Here is a 13620-nt window from a genome sequence, read left to right on the forward strand (position 1 = left end):
CTTCATCTTCTCCCTGATCCCATGTTGCGGTCTTCTGGTAGCCGTTCTTAAAATTTATCCTCTTCTAGTGTGCTATGGAAGTGTTTGCTTGTGGATGCTTAAGTAAAAACATGGTTTTCAGTTTGTAGGGGGTGAATTTCTTAGCTGCTGCCTCTAGTTAGTTACTTTATTCTTTAGTAAAAAGTTTGTTTTTTTTTCTTTACAATAAAATAAAAGGAGATTGGCCAGATTTTGAAACTGATATATGATTTGTTAACTTAAAAAGAAAGTCTAGTCAGTTTGTCAAAGACTGTCTCCTCTCAGTCTCACAGCCAAGTGTATCGTTCTGGGCAGGGATCCTCTAGGGCTGAGGGTGTAGTTCAATGGTATAGTGTTTACCGCCAGGTAGAATGCACAAAACCCTGGGTTTGATCTCAAGCCAAGAAAAAAAATCCTCTCGGGTAACAAACAAACCTCTAACTAAAGTTTTCTACAGTTGAAAATATTCAAAGTGCTTATGATTACGGCATGACCTGTTGTTAGAAATTTCATTTTCATTTTTACAGAGATCAATAATGACATTACAGGCACCCACGCAGATTCCTTCCTTGTGTTTATGTGTAAAGTACTCCTTCAGTTTCCTAGTCATCTTGCATCCCTTCCTCTGTGAAACTGGGAGACAGATCAGCCCTGGGAGGTAATGGAATGTGGGCGAAGCGGGGAAGCAGCTTAGGACAGGGCAGGATTCCTTCTGTGCCGGATGCCCATACTGGGCATCTCTGCAAACTCTTGTGCTCCCTCCACCCCTGCTGAGATGATGCATTGGGAAAACATTCGCTCTCCCAGGGATGCCTCTCTGTTGGTTTATAGCTGGGAAAACGTTGCCCCGGGTCGAAAATATCTGCCCAAACAGCCAGCGCTGATGAAGGCTTTCTCACAGGCTCTCAGCTCCCCGCGGGCGCTCCCCGCCCTCTGCTGCCAGAACCTTGGGGATGTGCCTAGACCCGGCGCAGAGCACGTCCCAGCCAACTGAGAGCAGAACAAACCACTGGCCGACAGCCAAGAGGCTCCCTCCCAGCCACCGCCCCCCGCCAGCGCCTTTCCCCCCCTATACAATACAAGATCTTCCTTCCTCAGTTCTCTTAAATCACAGCCCAGGGAAACCTCCTCAGAGCCTGCAGCCAGCCACGCGCCAGCATGTCTGGGGGCAAATACGTAGACTCCGAGGTAGGCTTGGGTGAGGGCGCGCCGGCTCCGAAGTACCTGCTTTTGCTATCTCCCTCTCCAAATGCTTGAGCTGCTTTCCTAAGCCCGAGTCCTCTCTCCACCTTCAGAGCACTCCGCTAGTGCTGGCACCGCTGAGGAATGGGCCTGGGTGGGGAGGTGAAGAAAAGCCAGGAACGTTTTAGGGCTCCCTTTTGGAGAGCGGACCAACAGAGCCCACCGGGAAGAGGATCAGCGTCCTGCGTTGGTAGTCTGCCGGACTTAGGAAAGTTTCCCAGGTGGCACTGTTCGCAAGACCCCCAGGCACAAGCCCCTACTACTGGGAGGCTGAGAGCTGGTGCTGTGTTGTGTGTGTGTGTGTGTGTGTGTGTGTGTGTGTGTGTGTGTGTGTGTGTGTTTGGAGGGGGGGGTCATTTGCCCACAGTCCTGAGGACAATCCCCATCAGGAGCCTAAAGTGGCCGGCTTGGGCGGTGGCGCGCGTGTATTGCACTTAGCAAAGTTCTTGAGCACTTCAACAATTTCTGTCCCTGGGCGGCGGCCGGGGGAGTTCCGAGGTGGGGGAGCCTCCTTCCTCACAAGTACCACCACCATTGGCAACTACTTCTTGGCACTCAGGTGGCCTAAACGTGGAGACCTCCGTTCCCAAACGTGACTACAGCTCTGCCTCGGGCAGACAGCCTAGGGGTGATCTAAGTAAGGGTGGGTCAGGGAGTCCTTCAGGTGACATGTCCTAGAACATTGGGGGTTGGGGGTGGGGTCTGGCAATGCCTCTGCTCGGAGATGAAAGGATATTAGATTTTGACCCACCTAATCCACCCCCACGGCCTAAAGAAAACCATGAAGCCAAAGGGGCTAGAAGGGTAGGGGACGCGGCAGGTGCGAGGGAGACACATGGAGGAACAGAGAAGATGGGACCACTGAGTCTGTAAGGTCCAGTTGGATCTTAAAGTTAATGGTGGAAGGATCGTGGGACAGGATTAACAAGGCCAGGGTGGGACAGTGGAACAGGTGAGGTTGTGGGGACGCTGGTGGCCTGGCAGAGAGAAGGGATGCACAGCAGGCGGAACGCAGACCCCCAGGCCGGGGAGTCGCGGCCGGGAGCGGCGGGGTGCAGAAGGGCGTGCATGGGGCTTCGCCCTGACCCCTGGCGGCGGGCGCGGGAGGCAGGCGCTCCCTGCCTGGTACCGAGGGGTGTGGTGTCCTCTCCTCCGTCCTCTTAAAAAGCTTGCGGCGCTGGAGTTTTCTGTGCGCAACGCCTTCGAGGCTGAAGCTAGCGAGCCTCGGAGCTCCAGGCTCCCCCGACAGCCAGGCTGACTCCTGACGCTTGTTTTTCTTTCTGAACTTTTCTTCCCACCGCCGTCGCCGCCCTCCCCTGGCTTGGCCGGCTGCCCTCACAGGGACATCTCTACACTGTTCCCATCCGGGAACAGGGCAACATCTACAAGCCCAACAACAAGGCCATGGCAGACGAGGTGAATGAGAAACAAGTGTACGACGCGCACACCAAGGAGATCGACCTGGTCAACCGGGACCCCAAGCATCTCAACGATGACGTGGTCAAGGTAAGCCTTGGTGGCTGTCTGGGTCCCACAACCCTACTCTCGCAAGTAATTGTACACCTTTTCATAGCTTCGTCACACAAGCACTGTTTCCTAGGCTTGGCTGTATGTGAACCTCTGCGGTTCGTTGTCAGAAATATCTCATCTGCCTTCCTCCTCCTACTGGCTAGTTCAGCAGGAATCTAGCTAAAGTGAGCCTTGCGGGGGAGTTCATAGAACCTCAGCCACAGGTGGGCCCCCACACTCCTTGGGAAAGGAAGATGATTGTGGTTTATTGCTGTGTTGTAACTCCAGTGACAGGTCGTTTATGTGTTGGCAAAATAATTGTGTGAGACTTTGTACTACCGGTGAAGGTCAGAATACAGAATGAGCATATTCCTTCAGCTAAAATAATCTAAAGTGATTAGCTTAAAATATTAAGTGAGTGGAAATGTTTAACACTAATAACATATGCAGATAATGTACATATTTTGTATGCATATTACATGTATATGAATAGTGTTTTGACTATAAAAACACAGCACATGTGCAAGGCTAAGCCATTTTACCAAACAAATAATTTCCACCTCAACTTCTGGATCCCTCTAGCTAAATGTGGAAAGATGCATCTGTGGTGACAGCCAAGGTCAGCCTGCCCTGGGCTAACAGAACATTCAGGTTGGAGTTCTGTTTTACACTTTCACGATACACTTGTTGAGATTACAAATACGTTACTTTCCTGGGTGGTTGGCCGAATGTAGATTTGACACAGTGGTCTGATTATCATTGTCATTTTGTTATTCAACTTTGACCCTTCCAGCAATTCCAGCTCAAGGAATTTATTGTCTGAATCCGTGTGGGTTGAGAAATCCTGGACTTGAGCTGTCCTTGGCAGAGGGTTTCCTCCGAGTGGCCTGGAGGGCCAAGGAAAATCCTGGCCTCAAGGGTTCCAGTGGGAAGCCACTGTCCTGCCCCGCCTCTAATGCACCACGAAGCAGCTCATGGAGTTTCCTCCCACAGCCTCCTATCTATGGATGGGAGGAGCTCCAACACAGTTTCACCTTTATGAATAATGTATTTCAGAAAGGGAAGCGGTTTAATCTACAACCGGAGGGAAAGTGTACCTGTCAGAATTTACTCTCTTGGTTTGCTGGTAGAGAGAAAGGGAAAATTGGACCGTTTTCTGCTGGCCAGATTGTGGAATATTTAAAACCAGCAATGAAGGCAACTCATAAACTGGAAGTTAAGATTGCTAAAATCTGTTTATTAGCCACATTTCCTTAAAGGGGAAAGGACGTGTTGCTTCTCAGCCATCTTGTGCTGGCTGCTTTGGTCAAGGAGGGGACTGGAAGGATTTCAGATGGGCTCCCTTCGCTGGACCCTCCCTGTTGCTGCCCTGTGCTGAGAGAGGGATTCCCTGGAGCCAAGGAGCCTCCTGGGATGAGTCAGAAAGGCCAGCAGTGTGGATGTGGGTCTCCACATAGCATGACTAAGTGGAGAAAGAAGGCCCCGCTGGGAAAAAAAGACTTCAACACAGATGGAAAAAAGGCATGACAGGCTTGGAGGAAATAGCAGTTTACAAAGTATCATTTCAAGGGCGAGTGTGGGGATCCTCACATTAGAGAAATTAGAAAGTTACAGCCACGCCTGCCTACTTGCTCACAGAAACAGGAGCAACTCCAGACAGTCAGGCAGATGAGAAAAACTCACCTTGAGAAAAGAATTTGGCAAGATTTAGGCAGAAGCCCTACCTAGGAGGATGTCTTCAGGGAACACTGGCTCTGTAGAGAGACACCCAGGCTACCCCTGCACATTCTGCACCTCCCCTCCCCCACGGTACTAGCTGGAAATTTTCCATCATCATAGACATCTCTGCTGGACAATGTCTGGCTAGACTGTCCCCCGCTCTTCACGAATACCTTCGTATCAAGATGAAAAACACAACTAAACAAGCCCTCTCTGTAGAGAAGAAATGAGGCCCAAATTTAAAGTGTGAACCACATAGTGCATTGTGCACATCCTTCTAGTCCTGCACGTCAAGTATGGAGGCGTGGCTGGCCTCCAAAGCCTTGTGCGCTCTACACTTGCTCTTCAGTAACACAGAGCATAATTACCCAGGCCACTGGTGGCAAGAATATCAATTTAAATGTACAATTGATTGCCAACAAAATCGTTTTTGTATAGAGGTTCGCCATTCCACATAATGATTTATCTGCATAGACACATTTACCCCAAAATATTGCGATTTGAATGTTTTCTTAACTTTCTTCTACTGAGTGGTTAAAACTCAGATCCACCATTCTTCCTCTAACATTTCTAAGTTTTCTTATTATATAAGTATATTATGTTCATAATATACTTATTACATGTGATTAGAATTTGGAAGTAAATAAAATGCTTTAAAATGTATGATTCTTATATCTTATTAATTATCCATCAATTTGTTACATTGTTATGATGTGTTAGACTGGATGCTTGCTATTTAATTCTTAAAATAAATCCAGCAAATAAGAATATTACTGTTAATGAGACAAGAGATGCACATATTATTAAAATCTTAATCCTAAAAACACACACAGGTACCATGGGTCCTCTAGTTTTGCCTTAACTGCCTTGACACATGTAGCTAGATTTTTTTATTTTTTATTTTATTAGCACATTTTATTTACTCTCTCACATGTGGTCTTATGTTTTTACTTCCTTTTTTTTAACTGGCATGCAGTTTTATGAGGCTTTATTGTAAACCTTGTCATTTTAGAAATAGACAAAATATATGATATAAGTCAAAGCAAATAGTATCACACATTGCAGGATGAAAATGTTTTTAAAATAGTGATTGCCACTGACTAACTGTCAGGAAGATGCTGCTATGGAAAGAGCAACAGGTGGATGGAAGATTCATTACAAACACTTTAATGGAGAGGTCATGAAGGGTGTGCAATCTGACCAGGGGAGGACCACAGTCTGCATGCATTGCTTAGGGGGTGCAGGAGGATGCAAGGAAGAGAGACAGGACTGTCTCACACAGACACTTTTAAAAAATATTTTCATACACATATTTCATATATTATATTTTGAGAGATATATAACATATCATATATTATCATATTAAATTTATATACATATAATATAATATTATAATATAATAATATATATTATATTTTGACATATATTTCATACATATTATATTTGTAATATACGTTGTATTTTGAGCATATTCTCTTCTATATTTCCCTACCATTTCCCTTCCATTTTCACCCTTCTTCTTCTCATTTGTCTTCTTTGTTTCCCTAGACACTTCTACATTTTTTCCTAGTTTTTGAAATTATAATTACATCACTCCCCCCTTCCCTTTCCTCCTTCCAGCCTCTCCCATTGTAACCCCTGACTCTTTCTCAGATTCGTAGCTGCTTTTTCTTTAATTGCTGTTACATATCTATGTGTACACATATTTCTAAATATATAGATCCGACCTGCTCAGCACATATAGTGTTACTTGTGTGTATATGTTTTCAGGGCTGACCATTTGGTATTGGAAGGATAACCAGTTGGTGTGCTCTTCCCTGAGGAAGACAATTTCTCCCACTCTTAGTTACTTGTGATTCTTTGTCTAGGGTTGAGGCCTCATGATCTTTACCCCTTCCTTAGCACATCTATTGATGATGCCATCCTTGCTCAGGTCTTGTTCAGTCAGCCATGTTGGTGAAGATTCATGGATGTTGCTACTCTGACATTCCTAGGAGACAGAGCGTCACAGTAAACTTCCTGTTCCTCTGACTCTTAGAATCCTTCCACCCCCTCTTCCACAACAACCCCTGGGTATTAGGTATGGCTGTACCATACAAGTCTTACCATCTCACTCCGACTGGAATCTAGAGATTCATATGGCACAGCGGAAGCCAATAAAAATGGAATGAGTGATTCTGACCAGACAGCAGAGGCCTGAATCTCACACTCACTTGAAGGGTGTAGGCTCCCCAGCCAGCCATGCAAAGCTGTGGAAGAATTCAAGTATGGGCTTGGTGTGAGAAGCTGGAGTTTTGGAAAAGACTGGGGTCAAGTGCAGGTGTGATGCAGCCATGCTGGGGAAGCAGGAAAGAGTTGAAATACAAGTGGCCCACAACGCACAAAGGTTCAACCTGATTATTCAGTTTTACAAAGCTACAACAACATAACAAATTCAGTAGGAACTATTCTTCAAAAATGTGAATCTTGACCTTTCCCTAGTCGAGTGATTTGTAGTACAATGGTCTCTTGTGATGCTGGGCAGTGGCAGGGAGCCATAGCTGCCAGTTGGCCACAAGATTACAAGAAGAAACTACAGTGTACCGGTGGCTAAACTATGGTGTTCAGTATGTTAGGCCCATTAAATGCATCCGTGACATGAAATATTTTCAACTTAAAATGAACATAATCAAATGTAATCCCTAGTAATTTGAGTAGTATCTCTATTTAATCCATGATCCAGATGTAAAGATAAAAATGATGGTACATACACTGGGAATAGAATCATCTAACACAAAACAACGTAATTTGTGGGAATGTAATAGCTACCATCCAGGCTTCTAGTTTCCCCTTTTGACATTAATAGAAATTAAGGGTTAATGAAGTTTAAAATGTTTCCCATAGTTTCAAGGAGTGCTCCAAACAGATATTTTGAAATGTATGATTAAGGAAGAATAGATAAGATTACATGATTCATCATGGATTATTGTTGTGGGGAAGAAATGAGTTTAGTGATTCTGAGATTAGCATTGAGACAAATCAGAACATCTGGGAAGAGGTCTTTGTTCAAAAGTAAAAACCTATACTTGTAACTTTCTCTCCTAAACATGAATGTAGTGATTCTTAAATACATACACAAGTTTCTTTAATCATATAGTGAAGGCATGTGTGTGGTGTGCAGACCAATATCAGTGGAGTTTCCTGATGCATCTATAACCCTTTTATGTGAGAAAAATAAATAGTCTAGAAAAATTGTGATTAATGTCAGATAAGCATCACATAAAATTAAGGCACTTTAATATACATATAGTCAAAGCACATTTCCCAGGCCATGGTGGCATCCTTTTCTGTTTAGATTGATAGCAGTTGTACGTGTTTTTTTCTTTGTTTAAGATTCTTCATAAGATGGTAATTAATATTCTGCCACACCTGAAATCATATCTGGAATTCAGGAATTCCAGTTTATAAAACCACATTGCAATCATCTCTGATTGGAAGTCTTTACATGTTACTGAGCAAAGAAAGATACTAAAATGAGGAACATTGCTTATTTCTAAGCATATGAAGTGATTTTAAGTTCAGCAGAAATGATATGTGTGTGTGTGTGTGTCTGCGCATGTGTGTGTGTGTGTAATGCATTTTAAAAAATTGCCCTTTTTATCTCTATCTCTTAACTAAGGTTAGAAAGCAGTGAGAAATTACCCAAACTTTGACTTTAACTGTATAAAATTGTATATTACTTATTATAACCAAGTATACTATATATCATTGAATTATGCAGAGTTCATGATATGGGATATTTTTCCATTAACAGCGAGCAGTGCTGGCTACATTTTAAGAGGGTTGAGTTATGAACAGCTGCAGTGGGGAACAGGATCTAAAAAGTCCAGAAATTTCCAAAGCCACCTGCTTATGCATCCTGTCCACTCAAGTGTATACCACAGCAGGCACGTTTTAGTTCTTCCGAGTGTGTCCCACTTTGAAACGGCAGTTCACTATGATGAAATACCTAGAGAGAGCCAATTGCTAGGAAGAGGGGCCTGTGTAGACTGACCTGTGGAGCTCTGGATGCTTCTATGATGCTACGTCTGCAGTAGGGAAAGGGTAGGGAGGATGAATTCCTACGAAGATGGCTTATTCCAGGATGTATACATTCTTTTCTCTGCTCTGGACAACTTGTATGTATATGCGTATATGTATACAAATGCACTCTGTGGAATTGTTTATTATATGATACGCATTGTACATAAGATTATATATTATATATATATATATAACTTATATGATGCCAATGAATTATCTTTGCAAAGATATTTTGTCTTTGAAAGATATATATGTCTTTGAAAAGAACGTAGTAAAAGAGCCCTCCTCTCCCACAAAGGAGGAATTCAGAGATATCCTGGTGTAGTGGGAGGAGTACTGTGCTAAGAAAATACTTATAAACAATGTTCTCTTTTGGAGTTCTGTAAACTGTGATTAGATTGTATAAAATATTACAGTTAATATTTAATATTCTTTCCTCCCATATTGTTTTTCCAATTTTCCTATTGAAAATGTAAAATCTGAAGCCTTAAGAAAATGTGTAGTTCCTTTACAAACCCTACGGGTTTCACAAATTTAGTCAAAGCATCAGAGTCAAGAGAGGAATTGTTAAAAATCCAGATGCCTGGGAATACCAAGATCTGTTAAATTGGAACATATAGACAGCAGGCCTGAGTACCTACATTTTCAGAGCTCCAAATGATCATTCTCCACATGATTACATCGTTAAGTCAGCTTTAGAAAAAGTTGTGCCCAAGTTGGCTTAAGGATACATACTCAGGTTTCTTCTACCCCAAGAGAACAGATGAGTCACGTGGTAGAGGCTTTGTTTTTTTGTTTTTTGTTTTGTTTTATTTTGTTTGTTGGTTGGTTTTGTTTTTTTGTTTTTTGGGTTTATTTTGACATTTTCTGTGACAGAACACTATTTGAGGGTCTGGAATTTTAAACCTCACCAGAGAATTTTGAAACAACATGGAGTACTCCCAAGTCAGCCTTGCTCAATGGCTTTCTGTCTCTTGAGGCCATTTGCATTTAGAGCCAACTGGAATCCCAAAGCCCCAGGGTAGCCTGAGTGAGGCAACTATATATTCCACGTTGCCCCATACCAGACAACACTGATCAGTCTTGGGCAACCAGGTTTTTTTTTAAAACCTTGAGCAACTATCAATTCATACCCAGAAGTGCCTCAATTTGGAAGAAAAAAATGTTCAAAAGCATGATCAAAAATACATTGGCAATCACCTGTTACTGATTCTTATACCTGGGACACACTAGAAATCTCTCTACTCACTTGTCTAACAGATGGTACAAAATTTTCATATCCCAAGTGTACGCTGCCTCCCTCCCTCCACATTCTTCAGCATCACACCTTTCCTGCCCTTCACCACAGCCAGCAAGCTGCTCCATTATCTGGATGTGCAGTTTCAAAACTCAACCTACCCTATACTACCTCATTGGATTCTTTCCGTAAATCACAGGGTTAAATAAACTGACATGCCTCCTTCACATACTTGTCAGTGACTCAATCCAAAGACTAAAATGTTTAACTATTTTTCAGTTAGTCCAGGAAACATAAAACAGCATATTTTCACATGAGCCATTGTTTAGGGAGGGGGAAATGTTTTTGAATTCTGTTTTAAAGGAAATCTGCGTGATCCATGTACTGGGCAACTACCAAGGGATTTAGTTGGTAGAACAGTGGTACACCTGCAGAGAATACATATTTCCTGCCTCTCCCAGAAACTGTGTTGATGGTTCAGATATAAAATACATCTTGCTTTCTTTATTGAACCTGATGAAGATGTCTCTTGTTGGTCATTACTTCATGGAAAGGGAAGTTCAAGTTTCCTTTTAGCCATTGCTGCCTGTTTTGGTGATTAAAAACCAGGCGTTTTTAATTTTGAGGATACTTAAATATGCTTTGGTGGAGTATATCTCACAGTAATTTAAAAGTTAACATTTTAAAGCTGCATTAAATATACAAACCTTTTCTGAGCCCAATAACAGCATTATATGATAGCTAGACCATGACAGATTCAATGCTAGATATTTGTGTCTAGAAATCATCCTGGGTCATGTGTGTTGCAGATGTCAAACACAGTTGCATTTCTCATTTACAGTGAATATTGAAAGACACTGAGCCCAAATAGTGAAAAAGCAGGAGATGGAATGCAAACAAAAAAATTTAAAAAGTTTTATAAACTCTTTGTCCCTGGCTAGCCATCTGCTCTGTGCTAGGCTGGGCTATACACAAATATCAACTCCAGCTCCAACTTTCCCATATTCACTTCTTTTTACACAGTGCTACCATGTATTCATGCATGGCAGACTTAGGTATGAATTCATACATTCATATATACAGCCAAGCTCAGGCATTACTTGAGCAGCTAAATCATGCTCCATCCCCAAAGGTATAGGATTTAGGGGAGAGATATGCACATAGGTAACTGTGAGTAAGATCATATAACTAAAGCAATCAGGCACAAAGCAGAGAATTCTTCTCAGTCTTCAAAATCAAGTGCATATTTGTGCAGAAAAGGTTCCCACCAAGAGCAGCCAGGGAGGTGAAGGTGCCTGGCGCCAGCAGCAGCTTAGTGTGGCCAGAGCCACATGCAAACCAGAAGTCAGTTCAGCACAGCCTTCTTCACCCAACCAGAGTATCTTTATAGGTATCGGTGACCCACAAACAGATTTTGGGGCCACACAGTCAGCTGATGGTACAAACCCTTTCAAGGGCTGGTTCCAGCATCCTGGTGCTAAATGTGTGCATAGGAGGGAGAGAGGAATGGGACACCCCCTCCAGCACTTCTTACAGCATGGCTCAATGGCACTTACTCCTCCAGCAGTCTGTGAGCTACATACTTTTGTTACTACTATCAACAGCACACTCATTTTGCAAAAAGAAAACCCAGATTGCTCAGAGCTTCACAAATAGAAAGTAGAAGAGTAGAGATTAGAACCCAAACAGTAGAACATAAAAGCCTAGGCTCTTAACCATTGTAATCCTATACCCTTCTGCAAACAGGTCACACTCCAGGGAAACAGTGATGCTCTGAAATATCTGAAATACGTGATGGCAGCCTCACCTTGACCAAACAGGCATTTTTGATGTGGTCTCTGTTGGGAGTGACAGGAATATCACTGTAGGCCCTGACTCCAGATTCTGATGGGTTGGTAGGAGAGAAGAAAAACTGATGTACAAACCTATGTAAATTCCCAGGGAGGTAAAGGACACTAAGTTGCAAAGACCTGAAATAAGGACAAACTCCTGGGGCTTCTCAGTGAGTGGAAGTAGCATTGATAGGAGAGCTTTTAAAGTGCCTGGATTATCCAGGCTCATGAAAGTACCTGGGGCAGGGCTGGTCTTGCTGGATGTGAAGGGTGGGGTAACCACCAGCGAACAACGAAGCCAGTCCCAACAAGTACAAAACAACTGTTCTGAAGGCCCTCGGTTGCCTGCTCAGTCTTTACAGACATACGTGTCATGGAGCCATACATTGTGAAAACAGGAAGCTATTGAAATAGTTAGATGCTGGTGGGAGAAAGGTCTATTGAGTTCCGCAGGGAGTTTCTCTGAGACTTCCTCCCTAGGCATTACATGTTTGTTCTAAAAAACAAATGCCAGGAACAAAAAACAGACTTAACTAGTGCATTTTACAAGGCAGAGTTAGTCTCTTGGAAGAACTGAAGTGTTACATCAGTCATGCCTCACGGTTTGCCTTCCTGAGGCTGTCAGCCATAGAACACGCCCGGAAGTGGGCATACCCGCACAGAGCAAGGAAAGGGCGCTACATGTGTTAGAATCATCACTGATTCCTTTTGTTACTTCAGTAAATCCTTGTCTTGTTTGTTCCTCAAAAAGCCAGGTTTTTTGTCTGTTTGTTTCGTTGTTTCGTTTTTTGGAAATGGCATCATTGAAAAAAAGAAGAAGAAAACAAAACAAAACAAAAAACAGTTCCAACCAATTCCCCAAACTATTTTCTGATAACCCCCTTCTATTTTCTGTAGTTAAATAGATCTGAGAATGAATCGTTTCAATAAAACATGCTCAAGAAATACTTAGGAAGACCAACTCCCCACCAGACCCAGAGTACATGGAGTCCCAGAACACTACTCCACACCTCACCATGCAGGACTCCAGCCATCCTGCAGCAGCAGCAGCCTGGGATGCCCGGGAGTCGGCCAAGTCTGCTCTTTCCTCTAGCAGTTATGTTCTCACTGTTAGAGCATTGTATAGCCTTCCAGTCACAGTCTCATGGCTCACTAAGAGCAAAGTGGTTTCCTCTCTTTCTTTTGAGGAGAGTGGTCTGTCTCTTTCTAGACTCATTTCATGTCTGAGTTCCGCAGAGCCAGGCAATGGCCCTCACTTCTATAGCTGCCCCAAACCTCCAGGTAGACCCCACAGCCCAGCACTGAGTCAGCCACCAGAAAATAGAGGCTCAATTGAATCAACACTCTGAACTTCTTTGACTGATTTAGTCTTTTTGTATGAAAACACAGATGGATTACAATATCACCTGGCTTCATTTGTGCCTTTTTTATTGACTACAGCTTAAAATTTTGTAAGAAAACAAAAATCTGATGCAGTGACAAAAATGTCCAAATTATCAGTCAAAGGAAAATGTGTTCTATATGTATATATGCCTAAAGATACACATATTTGTCTGTATTTATAATACTTGTATATGTATTTTTAAGATGTATTTTTTTCAATGTTATTTTGATTTTTTTTAAACTCTAGTATCAGATGAACACAATATCATACATCTTCCTTGGGCCTTCCAGTGTTGACCTCCTGGGGTGCCACAGATCAAATCCAAGCTCCAGGGTATCCCAAGCACATTCCAAGGATGCCATTGGCTGCTGCCTGGCTTCCCCACTTCTTCCTTCACTTCTGCTTTATCACTCTGAGATGATGAGCATGCAGAACCTGAGGTTTACTAGCTTAGTGGATCTGAATTGTCATCCACTATTCTAACAACAGAGACATTTCCTCTTATCCCAGAGCTGATCTCTTGCAGATCACAGATCTTTTCTCACAGAAAAAGCTAAAAATAAAACTAGAACAGAGACAAAATGGAACTCTGGAGTCAGATGGTACTACTTCATTAC

At 42.9% G+C, this 13620-nt stretch overlaps 1 protein-coding gene across 1 annotated transcript in view; it reads left to right on the forward strand.

Moving 5' to 3' along the window:
- Window positions 1-914: 914 nt before the first annotated feature.
- Cav1 (caveolin 1) overlaps window positions 915-13620 on the forward strand; it is a 31417-nt gene continuing 18711 nt past the window's right edge. Inside the window, exons 1-2 of the mRNA XM_059257396.1 lie at window positions 915-1206; window positions 2602-2766. Coding sequence (XP_059113379.1) covers window positions 1177-1206; window positions 2602-2766 — 195 coding nt within the window. The 5' untranslated portion in view covers window positions 915-1176. The remainder of the gene's footprint in view (window positions 1207-2601; window positions 2767-13620) is intronic.

Source organism: Peromyscus eremicus, chromosome 3 (genome assembly GCF_949786415.1).
Source record: "Peromyscus eremicus chromosome 3, PerEre_H2_v1, whole genome shotgun sequence".
In the NCBI taxonomy this organism is placed as follows: domain Eukaryota; kingdom Metazoa; phylum Chordata; class Mammalia; order Rodentia; family Cricetidae; genus Peromyscus; species Peromyscus eremicus.